Here is a 25,027-nt window from a genome sequence, read left to right as displayed (position 1 = left end):
CCTCTATGTAACCCCTGGTGAATTAGGATGGTATCTGCTTCCCATTCACCAGTCAGGTGCAGGTTACTCCAGTCAGCTCCAATTTACCTTCCTTAATAGGAGCTGGAGTGACAGAGTGTTGGCTCAGGAGTTCCTGCCCAGCCCCCTGTCACACAACCCTAATACCTAACAGGTAGAGACAAGTTTGTGTCCTGAAATATGTGGGCATTCAGGCTTTCCAAAATATTTATTTAGCTGTATCTGTTGCAACTAGATAGTTTTACCATCTATAAAAATGTCCAAACCCTTCCTGATTCTTACTGAATCAACTACCTCCTGTGGCAATCAGTTCCTCATCCTAATTAGATGCTGAGTGAGGAAAGCATTCTTTGTGTTTGTTTTGAATGTGCCACATTTCAGTTTAACTGAATGTCCTATTGATCTTGCGTTAGGAGACTGGGAGAACTCATTTTTGATGTACTCTCTAGCAGCTAGTATTTGATAGACTTTTCTCATTTCCCCTCTAATTCATCTCAGTTCTAAGATAACAATGTCAGTCTTTTCAACCCCTTTCGATATGAGAGTTAACTCTGGACCTAGATTGTTCCTTGAAACCCGCTAGTTCTTCAATATCTTTTGTGAGAAGGGTGCCCTGTACTATAAACAGGAGTCCATAAGAAGGTGAAATATTAGCTGACTGAACTCATGGCATTATATTGTTTGTATGAGTCTCCAATTCCATGCCTCCTGCATCCCAATGTTTTGCTCAGTTTCTGTCCATTCTTGCACAGTGAAAAGGTTTTCACAAAGCTGAGTTACATGACACCCAGGTCCCTCTTTTGAGTTCATACAGTTAAATTAGAACCTTATAATGTGTTTGAGGAGTTCAAATTTTTTCCTTCATACGGGCATAAATGTTTCAGTTACTGACTTCAGAGTATAAATACCATCATGCAGCCCATTCACCTAGCTTGGTTAGCTCCTTCTGAGGACTTCTCTGGTCTTGACCATGACCTAAATAATCTTGTGCCATCTGTAAATGTTGCCATCTCACTGTTCATCCCCATTTCTAGATTGTTAATACTTATAAAATATTTACCTTATTTTTTTAAAGCTTGTAACCTTTTCTCTCCGTGCACCTCCCCCTTCACAGGAATCTTGAGCATTTCTGAGCCCAATATAAGCATTCAACATCTCATGTCAATTTTCGACATCACCCCCTCTGACCCTTTAACATTCATCCTAACGGGGATCCCTGGCCTGGAAGCTGCACACATCTGAATCTCCAACCCATTCTCTACGTTGTACATTATTGGCCTATTGGGAAATTTCACAGTTCTGTTTGTTGTAGGCAAAGAGCAGACTCTGCACAAGCTGCTGTACCTGCTACTCTGCATGCTGGCACTCACAGACATTGGCACATCTATCTCTGTTGTGCCAAAGGCACTGTGTTTATTTTGGTTCAGTTTGAAAGACATTACTTTGAGTGGCTGCCTCACCCAGATGTTCTTCCTTCATGGGGTTTCTATGATGCACTCAGCCATCCTCGTGACAATGGCGTTTGATCGCTATGTTGCTATATGTAACCCTCTGAGATACGCCAGCATCCTCACCAATACACAAATAGCTAAGCTAGGACTAGTGGGTTTGATAAGAGCTGTTCTTCTTATTCTACCCCTGCCCCTGCTCCTGATCAGACAGCCATTCTGTGCCAACCGCATTATCCCCAACACGTACTGTGACCACATGGCTGTGGCAAAGATGTCATGTGGAGACATCACAGTCAACTGGACGTATGGTTTGGTGATGGCGTTTGTAATCATCATGTTAGACCTGACTCTCATTGCCCTGTCATACAGTCTGATTATCAGGACTGTCCTCAGAATCTCCTCCAAGAAAGCCCACCAGAAAGCCCTCAACACCTGCACAGCCCACCTCATTGTGATGCTGATGTCTTATCCTTTCTTCCTCTTCTCCACTCTAACACATCAATTTGGTCAGGGCATCGCTCCACAGGTTCACATCATCTTGGCCAACCTCTATTTCCTCCTCCCACCCATGCTCAACCCTATCATTTATGGGGCTAAAACTAAAGAACTTCATGAGAAAATGGGCAAATACATCTGCAGAAGGTGATTTCCTAGGACCACTGACTTTAAACCAGAATGACCAGAAGGGGAAGCAATATCTCCTTGTTAATCAAGTGTGTGCTGTCTCAGTTTGGCTGAGCTCAGTATTCTGGAAATTCAAAGTGTGAAAAGCTTCTCACACCTAACACCTTATCACTCTATCACCAAGAACTACTCTCTCTGTTGCTGAGTTTCCTCTCTCTGACCATCACCTGATCTCTTTCAGCATCACTCATCAGCCTTCACTTTCACATACCCTGTCACTTGGCCTTTCCATGACTTCCAAAACACCTGAAGATACTACAGCTGTCTGAAGCAAGGTAGATTTCCATTAGACCCGTTGTGTTTTGTAGGAGTTATAAAAGATTGGCTAATGTAGTGTGCTCTGGAGCATCTTGAGAAAAATTAATTATTCAATACTGTTCTGGCAGTTAGCTAAATATCTGGGACATTCTAAATCTTTTGCTTAAGTCTATGTGTCCTTAAGTCTAATAAAGTGCATAGTTAGACAAGAGCATGATTAATTGCATTTAATCCTCGATTAGACAGAATTGCTGTGTTCCCATTGATTTTTTCTTCAAATTGCCTGGAGTGAAATAGTTAAGTTTCCCTGGTGTTGGGGTCTGAAAACACAGTGTAACAGACTGCTGTGTTAAATTAGGACATTGCCTTGGAGTAAAATAATTTACCATTTTGCACAGTCAGCTTTGGAGTTACTTTCAGCTATAACTTTTAAAACACACAGTAACCATTCCTGTTGTTGAAGATGTCAAAAGTAGGTGTTGAGATTTCATCCTGGAGTTTGTGAAACAGAGATTGCTACCAAATGTTCAGGTGATTGAACAACTTGCAGTATTAAGGCTTCAGAGGAGCAGCTGTGTTAGCCTGTATATGCAAAAACAATGAGGAGTCCTGTGGCACCTTAGAGACTAACTAATTTATTTGGGCATAAGCTTTGGTGAGCTATAACCCACTTCATCAGATTCACAACCTAGATACACTGCTATCTCATTTTTGCCATTGTTTTGTGGAGACCTTGGACAGCTGGAGCAGCAATGGAGAGTTTTGCGTCTAGATCACTGGGTCTCAAATTCAGATCAACCAAGTAGGGCAGTTTTGGGCTGAAGGTCTCAAACAGACGAATGTCGCTGTGGTGTTCTCTCCTCCTGCCTCTCTCCTCTGCTTTCATTCCAATCCATTTAAAGAGGCGGTTCACAAACTATGGGAGGTGTGCGAATGTGTAAAGGGAGGCCAGACTGGGGCTAGTGGCGAAGAGCCGTGCACACCCACAGGAGGGATAAAGGGGACAGCTGGAGGCCCAACCACACAGAGTGACAGTGGGAGCCTGGCCTGACCGCTGGAGCCACAGCAACATGTGGCTACACTACTCCCACGCAGGGCTCTTTTAGCAACTGTGACACATGAGATGCCCATTGTGTGTTGTCCCCAAAGTACTTAAAAACAAACTTAAAACCACCACCAGCAGCGCTTACAGTGAGAAACAGCTCACCTGAGAAATTGGTCATTTTGTGACAAAGGAGAAAACTGTACAACACAAACTGAAGTGAGGGCAGCAGTGGAAGGTCCAGCAAAACACAGAAGCTGAAAATATGACAAAGTTTATTCAAACTAGGCTTTATGTGGAGTGGGTCCAGCTATGCACCGTAGCCTCAATGTGTCAGAGATAGGAGATGAGTTAGAGGAGGACAAAGCAATTTAAACTATAGTCTACATACCATACTTATCTAACTCAAGGTCACAACAACTTCTCACACAGTTCTTTCCTACTCGCCTTGCACAATCCTCACTTCTACAAATCTCGTGTTATTAGGGTTACAGTTAGCTCAACTCTTGCTCACAAACTACAGAATTTACATTGAAACCCCCTTCATTTCCATCTCTACTTCCACAGTTCCCATTCCTGTTGGTATGGTGTGTCGTCAGTTATCATCTGTGTGGTTCTCTGCTCTGTTCAATGATGATAACAGTTGACTGCATAAGTGGTGTTGTCCCTGTGTGCTGCCCCGGCTCTGCACTGGTCACTGGCACAACAGATCTCGAGCAAACCAGCCGGTGACCACAGACTCTGATAAGATATGAAGACACCCAGAGAGGTTTATTCCCAAACAAAACACAGTCTCTATTGTAGCTATAGGACTAACCTGCTTGATCGTAGATGATAGATAGATAGATAGATAGATAGATAGATAGATAGATAGATAGATAGATAGATAGATATCTTATAGTTTAAATATTTGGTTTATTGAAAAGGCTTATAAATGTATATTAAAATAAGTTTGGCTGTAATACAAGAGACCTGCAGGCCACATCCTGTATGTTAAGCTAAAGCATAGTTAGCATATATATATTAAGACCTTTTACTCAGAAGACAAATTTGACCTTTATCTTGTTTATTCTATACCCAAGTAGATAAAGTACCTACACCTATGTCTATGACCTTTTATTTAGACCAAAAGACGATGGAGAATGGCATGGGGAGGGGGTTTCAGTGTTGTACCCACAGACTTAACAAGAACACCACAAGAGACTGATGTGAGCACATACCTGTCATCAATATGCACATACATATTAGCCTAGGGGGTAAGTGAACCCTAACATTTCTGTGGGCGAGGAATGAAATTTGAGGATAAGAGGAAGGATTTCCGGCATTTGCCCTATAGAAAAGGTGACCTACCTCAATAGAGAGCTCCTCTCACTTTACTCCATCTCCATTCTCACTTTACTCTATTCTCACTTACTTCCTCCACTCTATCTATTCTATCTATCTACCATGACTGCTACTGTTAGTAGGCTGTACTTGTTCTTCTTAAACTTTAAGTTTCCAAGGAACTAGGCTAAGCTTGCTTTCCTTACGTTTTATTCTTTGTTTATTAGGTTTTGATTTTAACTTTAAGTTAATCAAGTAAACCCTAAGTCCACTTTAATAGCTCACAGTATTAATTGCTTCTAAGCACTGCATCCCTCACGCAAGAATCGAGAAACCTGAACAGCAAGGCTATTCCTGTCTCTCTTACCACAAGGTTATCAAAGAAGGGTGTGAGTAAATTAACCAAAGCTTTGTTGCATATAATACTATATTATCATATGCCTCTTTTGAATAGCAGTAATGCAATTGTAATTTTGTAACTCTGTTTATTTTACCATTTACTTACTATTATTGATTTTAATAAAAAGTCTTTAAGGCTCCATCTGTCTCAGTGTGAGCTTCCTCTCATACCCCCGAGGATCCTTTATGCATTCTGTAGAGCCTGATCTGGGACAAGAACTTTTATCTTCTGATCAAACAGATTGGAGAGCCTAAACCCCATGTGATTAATATTATTGACTAATTATTGATATTTTATTAATTAAATAAAAATTATAATAAATAAAATTCCCATATTATCCAAATTAATATTATCAGGACACCCTAAATCAGGCTACACTACCTCCCCAGATCAGATATCTACAGTTCTGCTAGAACATATGTGCTCCCTGACAATGGATCGGCTCAGTCAGTGGCGGGATTTACCATTGCCTCTTACGTCAGACCAAGACAGCTCCTCAGGGTTAAATTCTTATACACAGGTACAAACACATCACTCCTGATGTAATAAGGTGCAACTCCTCTACGTAGCAAGGTGCCGCCTTTCATCTTGTACATGTTGATTCAAACAAAACAACTCTATCCATCATATTCCCCTTTTGCCCCATCTTTGGATGGGTCAGCCTGTTCTGTGTTATCGGTGTGGAATGTGCAAGCATTGGAGTGTTTCCGAAATATCAGTCTGTCAAGCTGAGAGCTAATTAACAGCCTGACAGGGATGAGGAAAAATGCTTTATTCTGCAGAAAAAGGAGAGCCTGTACCTTGGTACAAAAGACTCTGTCTTACATAAATTTCACAAACCTTTTATACACATTCAGATAAAGACCCTTGAGTGTTAATACTTGATTGGTAAGTGTAAAATCTTATGCTCCCGTTAGCTGGGTAGTACTGACTGGTTTGGAGCAGGATTTTCCTGCTTTGAGGCAGAAGAAAAGAGATAGTGAAAAAGTTCAGGCTACTGTGTCCATGAGCAGTACTCACCCCCTCCCCCCACTGACTGCTTGTAATCTATTAAGTGAGGCTAGCCAGCTTTCACAGGAGCGTTCTGGTACCTTTTAGGTATGTGTGTTTTTGCAACATCAGCCTTTTCCTTGCCAGCTTCTGTGAGCAGGATTTTCCTCCGGGTCACAGCTTAACTTTTCTTTCTGTTAACAAAGTCTTGATCATTAAGGTTTGATAAACACAGCCTTCATGCATATTCTTCCTACACTGAGGAGAGAGTGACCTTAATTAATCATCTTATATTATATAGATGCCTGAGCCGTGCAATACAGTATAATTTTGGATTTTTACTCCACTGTGGGGAGGTGAGCCTAATGAGCTGAGGAATTGTCTGGTGTTAGAAGGGCTTTAGATCACTTAAGATTGTATCCTGTGTTTTTGCCTGAGATAGAATTTTGAGTCTTGTTTGCCTGTTTGATTTTTGATACTCTTATATTTATATATTCTTACAGTGTATGCCAATGTGTGTAAAGAAAGGACAAGGACACTTTGCGTGTGTTGTTTCTGTCTGGCCACATGGTTTTGTTAGTATAAAGGAAAAGAAAAGAAAATTATGCCGGGTAAGGAGGAGAAAGTTTGGGACACTGGGAAACAAGGCTCTGTGTTGTCAGAACTTGAAAAGTGGATACAGATAACGGTTTTGCGGCATCAGAGCTGGAAAGGGTTGATTGGAAAAAGGAAAATATAGTTCCCATATTTAAAAAAGAGAAGAAAGAGAAGCTGGGGAACTACACACCAGTCAGCCTCACTTCAGTCCCCGGCAAAATCATGGAGCAGATTCTCAAGGAATCAATTTTGAAGTTCTTGGAGGCAAGGAATGTGATCAGGAACAGTCAACGTGGGTTCACCAAGGGCAAGTCATGCCTGAGCAACCTGATTGCCCTCTATGATGAGATAACTGGCTCTGTGGATATAGGGAAAACGGTGGATGTGATATTGAGGGAAGTGATTATTCCCTTCTACTCACAGAATCATAAATTCATAGAATATCAGGGTTGGAAGGGACCTCAGGAGGTCATCTAGTCCAACCCCCTGCTCAAAGTAGAACTAATCCCAACTAAATCATCCCAGCCAGGGCTTTGTCAAGCCTGACCTAAAAAACTTCCAAGGGTGCTAAAGTAGTTGGCGAGCATGATTGCAGAGCCATTGACCATTATCTCTGAAAACTCATGGGAATCAGGGGAGGTCCCGGATTACTGGAAAAAGGCTAATGTAGTGCCCATCTTTAAAAAAGAGAAGGAGGAGGATCCGGGGATCTACAGGCCAGTCAGCCTCACCTCAACCCCTGGAAAAATCATGGAGCAGATCCTCAAGGAATCAATTCTGAAGCACTTAGAGGAGAGGAAAGTGACGAGGAACAGTCAGCATGGATTCACCAAGGGCAAGTCATGCCTGATTAACCTAATTACCTTCCATGAGGAAATAACTGGCTCTGTAGATGAGGGGAAAGCAGTGGATGTGTTATTTCTGGACTTTAGCAAAGCTTTTGATACAGTCTCTCATGGTATTCTTGCCAGCAAGTTAAAGAAGTATGGCCTAGGTGAATAGACTATAAGATGGATAGTAAGATGACTAGATCATTGGGCTCAACTGGTAGTGATCAATGGGTCCATGTCTAGTTGGCAGCCGGTTTCAAGATGAGCACCCCAAGGGTCGGTTCTGGGGTCAGTTTTGTTTAATATCTTCATTAATGATCTGGAGGATGGCGTGGTTTGCATCCTCATCAAATTTGCAGATAACACTAAACTGGAAGGAGTAGTAGATACCCTGGAGTGTAGGGATAGGATATAGAGGGAATACAGAGGGACCTAGACAAATTAGAGGATTAGGCCAAAAGAAATCTGATGAGGTTCAACAAGGACAACTGCAGAGTCATGTACTTAGAATGGAAGAATCCCATGCACTGCTACAGACTAGGGACTGAATGGCTAGGCAGCAGTTCTGCAGAAAAGGACCTAGGGATTACAGTGGAAAAGAAGCTGAATATGAGTAAACGGTGTACCTTTGTTGCCAAGAAGGCTAATGCCATTTTGGGCTGTATAAGTATGAGCATTGCCAGCAGATTGAGGGATGAGATCATTCCCCTCTATTCAGCATTGGTGAGGCCTCATCTGCAGTACTGTGTCCAGTTTTGGGTCCCACACTACAAGAAGGATGTGGAAAAATTGGAGAGAGTCCAATGGAGGGCAACAAAAAAGGATTAGGGGTCTGGAACACATGATTTATGAGGAGAGGCTGAGGGAACTGGGATTGTTTAGCCTGCAGAAGAGAAGAATGAGACGGGGATTTGATAGCTGCTTTCAACTACCTGAAAGGGGGTTCCAAAGAGGATGGATCTAGACTGTTCTCAGTGGTGGCAGTTGACAGAACAAGAAGCAATGGTCTCAAGTTGCAGTGGGAGAGGTTTGGGTTAGATATTAGGAAAAAAATTTTCACAAGGAGGGTGGTGAAGCACTGGAATGGGTTACCCTAGGGAGGAGGTGGGATCTCCTTCCTTAAAGGTTTTTAAGGTCAGGCTTGACAAAGTCCTGGCTGGGATGATTTAGTTGGGAATTGATCCTGCTTTGAGCAGAGGGTTGGATTAGATGACCTCCTGAGAACCCTTCCAACCCTAATATTCTATGATTAATTTCAAATCACATCAAAACTAACCCAAAAGTAACCCAATCTATTTCTTAAAGCAAAGGATTTGTTTTATTAATACATTTGTCTGTACATAAAAAAGTAAATGAAAGTTTTCATTAGATGCATAGTACAGTTTTGAATAAAAAAAATAAGCTTCAAGCCCCAGCAGGAGTTTGTCCACATTAATGAAAAAGCCAACTTGCATCTGAAAGTTGCAGTATCTTCTGATATTCTACTATTTATGGAAAGGCCGAGTGACTGGATGTATGGGGTTGGGGTCTGATTAGTGAGAAAGGAAAAGTTCAGGTGATGGTCAGAGAGAGGGAACTCAGCAACGGCTAGAGCAGTGGTTGGTGACAGAGTGATAAGAGATTAGGTGTGAGAAACTTCTCAGACTGTGAACTCCAACCATGCTGAGCTCAACCAAACTAGGACAGAGCACCCTTGATTAACAAGGAGATCTCCTTTCTCCTCTTTTCACACAGGTTTCAAAGCAGTGGCCCCCCAGCAATTAACTTCTGCAGGTGTATTTGCCCACTTTGTTACGAAGCTCTTTGTTTTTGACTCCATAAATGATAGGGTTGAGCATGGGAGGAACAAGAAGATAGAGGTTGCTCAAGATGATGTGAATGTAGGGAGCAATGCCCTTACTGAACCGGTTTGTCAGGATGGAGAAGAGGCCGGGAGTATAATACATAAGCATCACAAACATGTGGGCTGTGCAGGTGTTGAGGGCTTTTTGGTGGGCTTTCGTGGAGGGGATTCGGAGGACAGCCCTGATAATCAGGCCATACGACAGGACTATGAGTGCCAGATCTAACCCGATGACCACAAATGCTATAACCAAGCCGTACATCTTGTTAACTGTGATGTCCCCACATGACATCTTCACCACAGTTATGTGCTCACAGTACGTGTTGGGGATAATGTGGTTGGCACAGAATGGCTGCCTGCTGAGGAGCAGGGGCAGGGGAAGAATGAAGAGAACAGCTCTTAAAAAACCCACTAGCCCTAGCTTAGCTATTCGTCCATTGGTGAAGATGGAGGCGTATCTCAGGGGGCTACATATGGCAGCATAGCGATCAAAGGCCATTATTACAAGGATGGCTGACTGCATAATAGAAATCGTGTGAAGGAAGAACATCTGGGTGAGGCAGCCACCCACAGTAATGCCTTTCAAATTGAACCAAAATATACACAGTGCCTTTGGCACAACCAAGGTAGATGTAGCAATGTCTGTGAGTGAAAGCATGCAGAACAGCAGGTACATTGGCTTGTGCAGGGTCTGCTCTTTGCCTACAACAAACAGAAGTGTGACATTTCCCGACAGGACAATAATGTACGATATACCGAAAGGGATGGAAATCCATTCATGGGCAGATTCCAGGCCAGAGATACCCAATAGGATGAAAGTGGAAGGGTCAGAGGAGGTGAGGTTGATACCTGCCATGAGTTATTCGATGAGTCTAACGGGCTCAGAAATACTCAAGGCACCTGTGAAGAGACAGAAGTGTAGAGAGTTGGGTTACACACTTTATAGGAAATAGAACAGTAAATATTTTATAGTTATTACACATCTAGAAAGTTAATGAAGTTAGAGAATGGGCAGCATGATGATAGATGAATTTTGATTTCAGTAACTGCAATGTGTGTGTCCCCTGGAGGGAAAAACTTGAACTCCCCAAATACATAACAATGTTCTAATTTAAATGTATGAACTCAGGACAGGGATCTGGGTGTCACAATAAATAGTTCTGTGAAACCCTGCTCACAGTGCAAGCACAGAGAGAAACTGGGTTCCAGGAGGAGTGGGATGAGGAATCCTACAGGAAACACAATGCCATGAAAATAGTCAGTCAATGTTTCATCCTCCTCTGAACTCCTCTGTACAGTACTGGGCACCTTTCTCACACAGGATATTGCAGATCTAGATGGGTTCATGCAAGAACAATGAGAATGATCAATGATCTGGTGAAAATGGCATGTGCAGAACCTGCAGTCACCTGGGCAAGCTTTATGTCTATACATATGTCTATACATATGTCATATACAAGCTTTATGTCTGAACCATTGTTTACATGTTTGTTTGAATATTCCCAGGAAAGCTCAGATGTTGATTGACATATTCCAAAGCCCATTGTCATTTTGATTGGGCACTTATGGAGAATAGTCCCTTCTCAAGAAGGTTACCAAATGCTTCACTGAGGCTACTTAGAATCAAAACACATTGATATACAAGTATATAGTCAACATTCGTAATTTCAACTACAACAATGACACACTCATAGAGATAGTATACTTATAATCAGCAAATGATAACCTTCCCATAGATACCTTACACAACAAACTTTGTACAATATTTGCTGCAAATATATAACAGTGGTTGCAACAGTGATCTATATGGTCACAGGTTATGTCAGATCAGATATTTCTGATCCATATGTCCACGTATTTCAGGGCTCAAGCCAATATCTCAGTGTTATTCATTAGGGTGACATCCTCATCACAGTCAAGTCACGCATCTATTGGTGGGTTTCTTACACCTTCTTCTATAGCACCTGGACAGGTCTGATACATGATGCATTTCCTATGTTGGAAAGGAATCAAGTTTCTGCCATGGAAACAGACATCATCATGCTGGGCTATAACTTTATGCTCAACAGAATGGTCATGAAGGGCAAAAGTTTTTTGGTATTTAAGACTACAGGCCTGCACCTCTGTTACTTCCCTTGTTTCTTCTTGTGAGACAATTTCTTGCAGGCACCCAGCTTTGTCTGAAACATAAGTTAGAGATGTTACCTGAGACGTGTAAGCAGAGACACGTGCCAGCAACTCAGCTGCTTACCCTGCTCATGCCTGAATATGGATGAAATTTGGAGATGACTTAAAATAAAAATAATGAATTGACCCCATAAAATCTCAATACTGAGGAATGAATGTACAACCTTTGCCATTAATGACTAACAGAGTTGGCTAGAAATGGTCCCAGAGCATCTTGGGCTTAATGTTCATTTTGCTAGTGGCCCACTCTTTCAGGCTGCTACCATTGGCTACTGCATGTGGCAGCTGTATTTATCTAGGCCCTCACATGTCCCAGAGTTTCCTGCTCTCATTATATAATGTGCACAGTCCTCAGTTTGTGAGTTCTTCCTGTGTAGCAGCCCTGGAAGCGCCACACCGTGTGTATGGATGTAACAAGAGAAGCCTGCACAAGAGTCCTGGCATTTGTCACTCAAGTGTGAGATTCCTCACTGGTGAGATAGTCACTGATTACTCCCCAGCCAAAGGAGCAGGCGTGATGGGAGGCATCTCACACCCTGCAGAGCAAGGTGTGGGGAGAGTGGAGCAGCTCAGAGATTTTGGGAGCCAAGGATGACTGGGGAGCACGGAGGAGATATTGGTGACCAGCATATTGCTGGAATCGAGGCAGCCTGGGATGAGGAAGGAGAGTGCAGACAGGGGGGTCGGAGTGTGATGTGATAATTAAGCAGCTGAGAAGCAAAGTGTGTCAGGTTCCCATGAGTGTAACAACTAGAACTGGAGAACCACTGAGGCCACTGCCTCACTAGACTGGGCTCCCTTTCTCATTGTGTTACCGGGACAAGCTGCAGACCCACTCCTGGTCCTGCGCCAGCATTCATATAGGCAGGGATACACCGAGGGGCAATTACATGCAGGCTGTCTGACCAGCCACTGCATGAACCAACAATAGAGAGGATTTAGCCAAAACAACCATCTGCTCCCTAACCTACAACCCCCAACTTACACTGTCCTGCCCTGGTCCAAACTCCGTCCAGTATGAATTTGTTATCTGGTTCACCCCTCCCTCAATATGGAGAGGAGAATGCACACTTCTGGTGACCAAGCTGAGATTTTCCCCCAGAGCCACTTCACTTAAAGGTACACTGATTTTACATAAAAACATAGAACATATTTCTTAGCTAAGCTTTGTTCTCAGACCAGTTTGTGGTAAAAATAGAGACATCCCACGATAGAGTCCAGAGATATGTGGCCAGGTCACATGCTCTTGTAAATACAAAATCTCCCTTACTTAATGACTGGAGCATTCCCAGGAAGGCTCACAAGGTTGGAGATAAGCTTTTCCTGAGGCCTACTCTCTTCCCTAAGGGCTCATTGTCCTGAATTGTCCCTCCTCAACCAGCTAACTAGACAAAGAATGTTGCCTAGTGGGCTGTATCCAGGTCTAACTATGTTTGAAATACAGATATGTAGTCAGCGTTCATAATCTCCGATAAAACTGAGTAAAGGCTGTGACACCCATGATTCAATTCTGTGGCTTGCCAGGGCAAGGAAACCCTGAGACCTCCTAAACACACTTGAGGCCAGTAAAGGCCCAACACTGACTTTGTACTCACAGGCACAAGAGTACATGCAACTCCACACACTCAGCACTGCCTGCTTCACCATGTATTTCCCTTTCTCTGGCCCCCATTCCCCAGTGCTGGTCACTTGTCAATGTAGGTTCCCCACCCCCACAACTTACAGCCCTGCAACACAGTGGTATCCCTTAGCCAGGACCAAAACCAGGTGCCAGATCACAGCTCAAAGAAATATCTCCTCAGACTAGGTTAAATTCAGTGTCTGTCTGCACCAGGGAAAAGGGGAAGATTGTCCGGGGGGCAAAGGGAACGCCAGCAGCAGTTCAGCCTGTGCAGGGAAGGAGATATGGAGTAACCCGGTGCGAGGGAGAGAGGACATGGAGATTAAAAGGAGCCAGCAGGAATAACTCCTCCTCAAAACTTCACAAAGCTTTAATGTATTGTAGCCCCCTAGAAACCCAGACACCCGTTCCTCAAGCTGTTTTTCCGTGTCTGCAATTGCACACGGTGTGACGAGGCTGTGGTGGGGGTTGCTCATGAGAGGAGGGATGGTCCGGATGGGGGATGGTGTCAGAGACAATCTGCTACAATGTAGTCCACATTCTATTATAGTCTGAGACACCCTTCTGCCCCAGGAGGCCTCATTATACCTTTTTGGTCTGTGCAATAGGCAGAATGTGCATTCTCTATATCACAGGATTTTAGGACTCCACATCACTGTGATCTGAATAGTGCATTTCCTGCTGGTCCGCTCCCTCCTCTCTCTTTCTCTATCTCTCTCTCTCACACACACACACGTGTGTTCTTGGATCTCCCCAGGTGATATTTCCATGACTGCCTCTGAGCCAGAGACATGCTTATATTGTTACTGATTTTTTGTTCTTCTCATTCTCTGCTGAATTGGAGACATTGAGGCACAGAAAGAGCAACCTCCTCTCTCCATACAAAACATTGTTATCCTAATTATTTTGAACCTCTAAATCTGGGAGTTTGAGATTTAAGCAATTCTTCTCTTCTGTCTGTTCTTTTTTGATCCAAATGAGCTCACCCTTCTTTACAGGCCATCATGGGACCACTCCAGTTGAAGTCACTGAAGGCTCATGGTTGGAGTAAATCAGATCATTTACTACTGTCCCTAGGTGTTGATTTAGGGTGAACTGCTGGATGTATTGGGAGTTTTGCCATTAGGATCCGATTTACCCTTAGTGTTTAACTTTCCTCTCCCAGCTTTAAAAATCACAGCTTCAGGTCCTCCTACAGAGAGCGCTGAGTCAAAAGGAAAGCCCCAGTTTATGTGGCACTGAGACCATATATGAAAGACAGGGATTCCAAAACACGTGGTCCCTGATTTTGCTCTCTGGAGTGGCCATGGAAGGCAGAATGTGAGAGCAGAATCTGACCACTGTGCAACCCATTTTTGTGGTGAACCCTCTGGCAACACAGATACCTGCTGCAGAGGCTTTGGCTGCCCTTACTGTGCAGTGAAGTTACTGAATCGAAAAACTTGAGTGAACCAGAGGGTAAAACCACACAGCCCAAAAAGGAAGCTACTGAGACAGATAGAAGGACACAGTAATTGACAAGGAACTGATCTGAAAAAGAAATATTTGTTTAAATTATTTCTAATACATTTGGAGTTCCAATTTTACCAGGTAAATCCCTTTGTATTTCTGACAATACTAAACAGTTCAAGTCTCTGTGCTGGTGAATCCTTGTGCAAACAGTTCTTGACTGGAACCCAGGAAGCCTGCCTGAGTCCATAGCACTAACTTTATTGCAGAAACAGGCAACTCACCGAAATCCTGCTCAGCAGAGAGGAAATCTCCTTACAGTGACAGGAAGGCAGAACCTTGAGAATCAGCGTATGAATCTCAAATGTCTGAAACTCAGTATGCCAAGCAACGAGCTTTATGATACACCTGAACAGTCCATGTGGACTCTCAGGTTGGCCAGAACTCACTTACAGTTCCCTCGGCTCCATGAGCAGCGAGTGGGAAGAGTAGAAAATAGACCTGAGAGCTTGCCTTGGGAGTGAAATGATTTGCCAGTTCCCAGGGCTCAGATTCTCAGGGGAAACTTAGCCTTGCAGACTATTCGGCCTAACAACTGTCGATGGCTTTCTTTTCTGTGTGTAATGTACTGTCATCTGCACTATGTGTGCAACTGCTGCCACAACATACAAGACCCAAAATCATTTTCAATTGATCATAGCAGCGTATCACTACATACCACTCAGGCAATTGTAATATTCATTCCATTAGACTCCGAAATTCTCTGCCACCCTGTGGAGGCTAAAAGATGTGATCCTGAGTTGAAGCAAGCTTTCTTCTCCTAGGATTACGGCATCAAGGTTATGTGCCAGTATCCCTTCGTGAGGTCAAAAGTGGATATATATCTGGCAGCTCTCCACTGTTCTAATGGCTCATCTTTTCTCTGCATCGAATAAGCATAAAATTTCATTAGTGTGTTGATCTTTCAGAAATCCATGCAGAAATGGGTTGTGCTAACCTGTGTCAGAACCAGACCCAATGTCCTGGAGTTCCCCTCACATTTTACCCCACAGTGTATGAAAGAACAGCCTCAGGATTTCACCAATCTGTTGCCCTAGAGCCATTTCATTACTTTAGGTAGCTGTGCCCTGCTGGGTGAGAACATGGTGGAAAAGGAGTCAAACAACTGCTACATCTGGATCTTTTGTTTGGGACATAGACCCTCCCCCATGCTTGTGTCACAAGTGCCTGGAGCCTTTACCTGGGTTCCAAAGGGTATGAGTGTGATACATTTTCATCCTCAGGGTGAAATCTGAGAGCTGAGGGCATTGCTGCACCCCTCTAACCACCCAGCTAGGTTGGTCATTTTTCACAATGCTTTGCGGGTGATTCATCCTCTCTCAACCCGATTATCATCCAACACGACAGCGGATGGTGCCACACACCCAACTGAGCTATCTGAAGGCTTACCTAAGCCACCCAAATACAAAAAGCAGACACCATCCAATTTGCCAGCTCCCCAGGCTCACACCCCTGACTGAAGTATAAACGCAGAATTATACTGTTTTGCTCTTGTAGCCCACAGTCCAGTGTGGTTCAACAGCAGCCCTGGGAACTACAAATGGTGGACTAGAAACTGTGGCATGTTGGCAGAACTTCCTGGTTCCTGCCAGGATGATCCCTCTGTCCCCCACAGCCTGGGGTCTCAGCACTGACTGAGCTGGGAGCATGTAACAGGCATGAATCTCTGAAATTTGATGCTTCCCCGATGCAGAGACTAGGTGAACTATTGGAACAGTTGGGAACTTCCAGATATGGATCCTCTTTAGACCTCACAAGAGGATACTTGCAAACACCCTGGAGGCCAGAATGCTTGGAGAAGAAAGCCTTTTCCATGCCCCTTGGCCTGCAATAGGAGCTCTGCAGGGGTCTGTTTTGGGACCGGCTCTGTTCAATATCTTCATCAACCACTTAGATATTGGCATAGAAAGTACACTTGATAAGTTTGCAGACTATACCAAACTGGGAGGGATTGCAACTGCTTTCGAGGATAGGGTCATAATTCAAAGTGATCTGGACAAGCTGGAGAAATGGTCTGTGGTAAACAGAGTGAAGTTTAACAAAGACAAATGCAAAGTGCTCCACTTATATGCCTTTTCTCTTTGGTTGCTGTCTGCCTCCAACACCTGGCTCAGCTGTGGGACTCCTGATGCTGAGCCTGGAGTAACTCAGGTAACGGGGTTGGAATGCAGGGGGTGAGGAGGCCCAAGCCCACTTTTAAATGAGATGGCATTAAGGACCTCAGGAGAGGGGGTCAGGGTGTGGGAGGTGGGGCATCCACAAGGGAGGGGTGGAGGAGAGGTGAGAATCAGAAAACTGCCTTGACGCCTGGGGGAGAATATGGCAGTGGAGGAGGGGAGAGAGAGACTCAGCTAGTGGTAGGCTGTGGAGGCCTCTCACAGGTAAAGAAGGATTCAGCAAGAAGCAGCAGTGGCCTCGGTGGATGGGTGTAAAAGGGACAGGAAGAGATGAAGCACAGGTGGGGTCACAGGGTTAGAAGCAGGAGGTGGTATCCGGACAGAGCACAGGAGGGTCCACTGTGGCCAAGGCACTCACTCTCTCAAACGCCAAAGGAGAGCAGTTGTACCACAGCAGAGATTTAGCCTCTCCTGGCCTATTATATCCACGGACATCTCCATCTGGTCTTCAATCCTACTTCTTACCTCTAGAGGGACTTTGCTATAAACTGAAGCTCTGAACAAAGGACTGATGACCCATCCCAGTTGGGGATGTTCCAGAGACTTGATTTGAACCTGCAGTTTACTCCATCACTGCTACAAGCCTGAACTAAGAACTTTGCCATTCCTGTATGTAATTGATTCCATTTAACCAATTCTAGCTCTCATCTATATCTTTTTCCTTTTATGAATAAACCTTTAGATTTTAGATTCTAAAGAATTGGCAACAGCATGATTTGTGGGTAAGATCTGATTTGTATATTGACCTGGGTCTGGTGCTTGATTCTTTGGGATCAAGAGAACCTTTTTCTTTTATTGAGGTGTTGATTTTCATAACCATTAATCCCCAGGATGAGTGTCACTGGATGACTGGAATGTCTGAGGGAATTGCTTGTGTGACTTGTGGTTGGCCAGTGGGGTAAAACCAAAGTCCTTTCTGTTTGGCTGGTTTGGTTTGCCTTAGAGATGGAAAAATCCCAGCCTAGGGCTGTGACTGCCCTGTTTAAGCAATAGGTCCTGAATTGGCACCTCAGTTGAATCCCGCCAGAACCGCATCGTCATAATGGCTTAGTCGTGCTTGGATCCACAGAACCAGGTCAATTAAGCGTTGGGTGAGAACCCCACTCTGTCCAAATCTGAAATTTGAGATTGAGAGTTTGGTTGATTAAAGATCAGTGACCATGAGCTAGAAAGCATCAGCAAAAGCAATGAAACTGCAAACCCTGATGGACAGCCTGCAGTTTGAAAAATGAGCAAAAACTGGCAGAAATTCGAATGAAAGAGAAGCAAGCCTTGGCCCAGCTGGAGAAAGAGGCTGCTGAGAGAGAGAAAGAAGCTGATAAAAGAAAGAAGGAGGCTGCGAAGATAGAGAAAGAAGCTTCTAAATGAGAAGAAAGAGCACATAAGGAGCTTCTGGCTGCTGAGGAGACAGCTAGACTCTGGCTCCAAGTCAAAGAAGCAAGGGAAGAACAGCAGAAATTGTATCTTCTTGAAAGTCCAGTTTCTAACATGTTGCAATGCTGTATAACTCTCAGCAGTTGTCTGGGTGTAACCAGATGTACCCCAACACTGCCACCTTTTATGTAAATGCTGTTACTGTGAGTTCAGTAGAAGGTGACTATCATAACCTAGTCCCAGATTTGGACCTTAGCGTCCAAAATATGGGGGTTAGCATGAAAACCTCCAAGCTTAGTTACCAGCTTGGACTTCATAAAGCTGCCACCACCCAAAAAATTAGAGTGTTTTGGGGCACTCTGGTCCCCCCAAAAACCTTCCCTGGGGACCCCAACACCCAAATCCCTTGAGTCTCACAACAAAGGGAAATAAACCTTTTCCCTTCCCCCCTCCAGGTGTTCCTGGAGAGATACACAGAAGCAAACTCGTGAATCTAAACAGAGGGAGTCCACCCTCTCTATTTCCAGTCCTGGAAACACAAGCACTTCCCTCTTCACCCAGAGGGAATGCAAAGTCAGGCTAGTAAATCTAACACAGATTTCCCCCTGACTTCTTCCTCCCACCAGTTCCCTGGTGAGCTACAGACTCAATTCCCTGGAGTTCCCCACTAAAGAAAAACTCCAACAGGTCTTAAAAGAAAGCTTTATATAAAAAAGAAAGAAAAATACATAAAAATGGTCTCTCTGTATTAAGGTGACAAATACAGGGTCATTTGCTTAAAAGAATATTGAATAAACAGCCTTATTCAAAAAGAATACAATTCAAAGCACTCCAGCAACTATAGACATGTAAATACAAAACAACAAACCATCTTTGTACTCACAACTTGGAAACAGAAGATTAGAAAGCAGGAAATAGAAAAAAATCACTCCTCATAGCTGAGAGAGTACATGCAGAAGACCCCAGAACAAAGGTCTCACACACAAACTTCCCTCCACCCAGATCTGAAAAAGTCTGATTTCCTGATTGGTCCTCTGGTCAGGTGTTTCAGGTACTTCCTTCCAGGTGTAAGAGACATTAACCCTTAGCTATCTGTTTATGACAGTGACCCCGTAAATTGTGCCACTGCTATGTATGGGAGTGGTAATGGAAAATTCATCGAGAGTGTAAAAGTCAATGGTAAAAGCTGTTTAGGGCAAATTATGGCTTCTAACATCATTCCTGTTAAAGCAGATCTGGTCAAAGAGGAAGATTATTTACCAAATCAGTGTGAATGCTGTAGTTCTCTATGAGTTTACTGTACGTGTGCCTTTAGCCAGAATCCACCTCGAATGGAATGGGGCTAAGCATGAAGTTATAGCTGAGGTAAGGAAGTTATTGCCTAAAGATCTTTTGATTGGGGAAAATGTTAAAGCTTTGTTCAGTTCAGGTAACCAGTCACAGGACAGAAATGATCTTAAACCTGTGTTTAGTGTGGGCAATGATTTGCCTGAAGAGGGTTGCTCCAAAGGTTTGTCTGTGCAAGAAAGCAGTGTGTCTGTGAACGGAGTTTCTGAATGTCTGTCTAATATCTCAGAAGTGAATCTGGAGTTAGATCAAGCACAGAAAGAACTCATCGGTCAGAAAAATGTTTCTCAGGAGCAAAGTGAAGTAAATGGTCATGGGGAAGCCCTAACTGAGGAAAGAAAGGGTAGATTTGTGATGGGTGTTGGATTGGTGACTAGTACAGCTTTTAAAAGTGAACCTGAAATGGGTAACTGATTTACTGGAAGTAGTTCAGTGTAGTGAAAAAAGCAGCAGCTTATCTGTTGGGACTGGCAATGTGCCTGGTACGGAAAGTCTGGAGGAGCCTAGGCAGCCTTGTGAGCTGATGTCTTTCCAAACTGCTGACTAGACAAAGCCAAGGATAGTGGAAGATGAGTGTCCCTATCCCTTACCTGTTACCTGTGTGGAGAAATGTGACAGTGAAGGAAACATGCCTGTGTCTGTCAGGGATATTGACTTGCCAATGGAGAACGCTACCTCCGTCTCCAAGCAACTGTCTGTGAACAGCCCTGTGTGCTGGGACAAGGGAAATGAAATCCCAAGCTGTGTGTCTGGTGAAGGAGAACGTGTCTCCGGCTTTTCTGTGTCGGTGCAGCAGACAGAAGGTGCCTTTCAGCCTGTGAGGGTTGAGAATAGTGCAGTTGTCTCAGTGTTGATGCTGGATTTAGCCAAATCCCAGGAAGGGAATGGTCCTAAGTTTGTGTCTGCTGGGGAGAATGGCACTGTGACTAGGTTGCATCCAGTTAGTGTCATAACAAAATCCCAAAGACCAGACAATTTTGGCGCTTATATTTTGCCAGTTGCTAATGTGTGGTATAGCAACTCTGTCTGATCAAGGTGATACTCTAGCCAGGGCACAAGGAAAGCAGAAAGGTGATTTGATTGTGTTACCTACTGACAGTTTGACAACTTGTAGCAAGAAGGAAAAGATTCCTGAACTTGTGTGTGGCGAAGGGAAGGAGAAGGCTTCTAACCTTTTATCTAGAAAGTCTATGAGTTTGCCTGAAAGGGGTTGTATAGAAATCTGCCTGATGGGCCAGAGGTGATTCTGAATGTAAGTGAGACCCAGAAAGAGTCTGTGGGGGCTCAGGAAAGTGTTCCTTTAGAGCAAGCCCTAGATAGAAGGGGTAAGGGCAGAAGTTCTGAGAGGGGTGAATTGCTGCTTAGAGAAACTCATAGGGAAAGGAACCCTCATAGTAATCTGTGTAAGCAGTTTACTGCCACTGAAGGGTGTGAAAGTGATTTAATCAAGGAAGTTTCAGTTCCTAACAGTCAGAAATTTTCTGTTGTGAAAGGATCCACTGACTTTCCTTTTGAAAGGTCCAGAAGGTCTCAGATAGAGTAAAAGCTGTTAAGAAAGTTGAGCAGCCCCATAACCAAGTGGCTGTGTGTGGCCAGCGGTTTGGGAAGATAATGGTGTTGAAACAGAAACATCTCCATGCTAATTCTGTGAGTGAGCAGTCTGTGCTTCAGTGTCTAAGGACAAATTTGGTTACTGGTGTTTCAGAACAGAACAGTTGTAGGGATGAAGGCTTGAGGATGCAGGGGAGAGCAAACAAACACTCACTCTCAGACCCCTCAGATTCATATCTCTGTAGGACAGAGTCCAGTATTGGAATTGGTAGCAGCTAAGAAGTTAAAAGCTAGTGTTTGTGTTGATGCAAATTACCTGGTTGGCAGGGAGAAGAAAGACTTGCTAATAGCTGTTTGCACAGAGAGCCCACCCCATCAGCCAGTGAATTCTGTTAAGCAAGAGAGATCAGGATTTGATCCTTCAGGACAAGGAGGAAAAAGAAAACTTGATTTTGCAAAGAAAAGCCACAGATTAACCCTAAAATGCTCAAATCCCAATGGTATGGCAAGACAAAAATGATTGCAAATGGACACTTGCAATAAATTTGTTATTACTAATGAAATTTTTTGTAAATATTGTGTTGCTGTTACCAAGAACTGTAAGAATATACAATGTGCCTAATCTTTTGGAAAATCCCTTGAACATGTTAAAAGGAATACATGAGAACACACTTTATGTTAAAAGGCATTGCTATACTGATGTTTCACAGTTGATGCCTATAAACATTATTGGAACTTTTCACAGGGGAAAAGACATTCCATACCCGATGTGCTGTATGAAAGGGGAAACTGAGGCACACTACCATATTGCTATCATGGCTAAATGTCAAGATTCCTGTACTATGAATAACATTAATATCTACATTGGTTTGATGTTAATTGGGTTCCAAACATTTGCCAGAGTGTGTATGGTTAAAGTAGCTGTTTTCTTTAGCTCTTGGCAAGATCATATGAAACGTACAGGAACCATACTGCAAAAGATAACCAAGTTATACCTTGAGTTTGTAAAGAGATTCAATCATGTTATTGAACATGACTTTGATAAACCATTTCTGTTATACACTGGTACGGCCTCTAGCCCAACACTAGCTGTAGTGAGACAGACCCAAGGATGGGGAGCTCTTGGGATGCAGTCAGTGATGTTTGTGTCATCCCTTCCTGCATCAATTTTGCACTGGGGGTGTGTTGTTATTGATATAATCTGGAACCATATGGAACATGGTTGCAACCAAGGTCCTGTAGTGGCACCAAATCTCACGTAAAGGGGGTCTTATAAGGTGTCTAAGACCAGGTTATGGGTAGCTGGTTATGATTATGCTGTCTATATGTATGTTATCATTTTGTAGTTGAAGTTATGAGTATTGGCTCTATACTGTCTGTATTTCAAATTTGTGCTGTACTTCTGGGAAACATCCCAGAGAAGTTGGTGTTAGCTCTGCCTAGCCTACTTGATGGCCCATTAAGGATCATCAGCTACACAACTGACCCATTGAGAGAAGGCAGATAAGTCTTGTAACTCAGCAAAGTTTGCCCACGTGACTCCAAACTCCATTTTTTTGTAATTTTCCACAGTAAGAACAAAGAAGTGTTCTTACACCTGGGAAAAGCCTATAAAAGTCTGATGCCTCATCTCCATCTGGTCTTCAATCCTACTTCTTACCTCTGGAAGGACGTTGCTACAAACTGAAGCTCTAAACAAAGGACTGATGACCCATCCCAGCAAGGGATGTACTCCGGAGACTTGATTTGAACCTGCAGTTTACTCCATCACTGCTACAAGCCTGAACTAAGAACTTTGCCATTCCTGTATGTAATTGATTTCATTTAACCAATTCTAGCTCTCATCTATATCTTTTTCCTTTTATGAATAAACCTTAAGATTTTAGATTCTAAAGAATTGGCAACAGCGTGATTTGTGGGTAAGATCTGATTTGTATATTTACCTGGGTCTGGTGCTTGATTCTTTGGGATCGAGAAAACCTTTTTCTTTTATTGGGGTGTTGGTTTTCATAACTATTCATCCCCAGGACAAGTGGCACTGGGAGACTGGAGTGTCTAAGGAAATTGCTTGTGTTATTTGCGGTTGGCCAGTGGGGTAAAACCAAAGTCCTCTCTGTCTGTCTAGTTTGGTTTGCCTTAGAGGTGGAAAAACCCCAGCCTTGAGCTGTAACTGCCCTGTTTAAGAGATTTATCCTGAATTGGCACTCTCATTTGGGTTCCACCAGAACCGCATTGTCACAGGGGCAGAGGGATGTTAAGGAGCACCTTACGTGGTCTGAGGTCGACTGCCCTACCTCTCCCTGGGGTTCTGCTGCAGCATTCACCGGGAGCCACTCCCCTAGCCACTCCACTCCATCAGCAGTCCCGTGAGCTGCACCAGCCATCCCATGAACATGCTCTGCTCCACTCCACATCCCACAAACTGCTCTGCCCTACCAGCAATATATCTTTACCCGCCCCCTCCACTCAGCAACATCAGCTCTTTAGTGACTTCAGCTTGTAATCAGGGAACCTCAATGCTGGTGCACCATTGGCCCAAAGTGAATTCAGCTCAGCAGCCTGTAACTAAACTCCTAATAGAATCAAAATTAGCTCTCATATTCTACAGTGGGGAGAGGAGGAGGAGGAGGAACTGCAATTGGTGTTCCAGGCCCTCAAAAGAGACCCATACCATGAAGTACACATACCTGTCTCCAACTCCCTCAATTCACTGGGTTTTGGAACCCATGTCCCTTGTCTATCAAGTGCTACTTAGTTGATAGTGAGTCCTTCTATCATAAAACAGTTCCATTACCCTGATTATGTGAAACAAGGATGACACTTTATTCTTCCTGTCCCAATAACTGAGAAATCGAGGATCCCACAGCAGCCAGAGTGACCATTTGGGCAGCTGTGGTCTCTTACTAGGCGGGGTGGGTGTGCCTATGCAAACAAGATCGCCCCTGAAGTTCTTTTCCACAACTCACCACAATTCACCATCAGATGTCAAGGTAGAGCTCATCCTGACTCTGCTTACACATGTATCATTCTTATATTTAAATTTAGGAATATGAAATATAAATCTGAGATGCTATTGTAATTATGCTAAGCAAGGGCCCTTAATGATTATTTAGGAACTTGATGGCTCCTGTGTACCTGAACAACTGGCTGCAAAGAGTTTTGCTTACTTGTAAGGTTACTGTGTCTAGCTCAATAGACAGGGTTCTGGGGGACAAGGCTGGCAGGGATAATGGGCTCAGTGGTAATTTCAGCACATCAGGTGACAATCCCAAGGGGGTCTCTGTGACTGAACCTATCACAGCCTCCCTCTGGGGTAAGGCAGCATGAAGGATGTCTAATCATCTCCAAGTCACCTTCTGGTGGCTGCATGTAACAAGATATTTCTCCTTTCTTTTTGGGCCATGTGAAAAGATGGCTGATGTAGTATGGTGTGTCCTGCACTTTTCTTGGCAGGGGGTTAAGATGCCACCCTTGGTCGCTGCTCATGGGGCACCAAGGGCCCCACTAATAGCCCAGGAAGATGGTAAAGGAGAAAAAAGAGAGGGTTTTGGGTTTGCTCCCTACTCTGAGTCTCATCCCCTCTCAACTCCTTCGGGTTCTTACCCTCTTCCTCCTTGGGTAGGATACCTTCAGTCCTTAAATGCTGGGGGAGGGAGTTTCCCTCCCCTGCTGGGGCAAAGTCTCCCTTACTCCAGTTTTCTGATCTTCCAAGTTCACAGCACATCTCCAAGCTCCAATCCTCTCTCCTTCTGCCTTCTCTCTTGGCAGCCTGAAGCAGGGATTTTATTAGGTTACTAACAGGGCCATAATTGACTACAGGTGCTC

The 25,027-nt window shown here is 43.8% G+C and overlaps 1 protein-coding gene and 1 pseudogene across 1 annotated transcript; one reads left to right on the top strand and one right to left on the bottom strand.

Moving 5' to 3' along the window:
* The first annotated feature begins 1,176 nt into the window (after window positions 1–1,176).
* Window positions 1,177–2,115, top strand: LOC115641941 (annotated as a pseudogene).
* A 7,238-nt stretch (window positions 2,116–9,353) lies between these two features.
* On the bottom strand, window positions 9,354–10,292 carry LOC115641895 (olfactory receptor 52E2-like). The gene has a single exon (XM_030545254.1). It carries the CDS (start codon window positions 10,290–10,292, stop codon window positions 9,354–9,356), a length of 939 nt encoding a protein of 312 aa, XP_030401114.1.
* Window positions 10,293–25,027: the final 14,735 nt, after the last annotated feature.

This window comes from Gopherus evgoodei, unplaced genomic scaffold (assembly GCF_007399415.2).
Source record: "Gopherus evgoodei ecotype Sinaloan lineage unplaced genomic scaffold, rGopEvg1_v1.p scaffold_36_arrow_ctg1, whole genome shotgun sequence".
NCBI lineage: Eukaryota > Metazoa > Chordata > Testudines > Testudinidae > Gopherus > Gopherus evgoodei.
The sequence above is the reverse complement of the archived record's forward strand: the minus strand, read 5'-3'. Positions and strand labels throughout refer to the sequence as shown.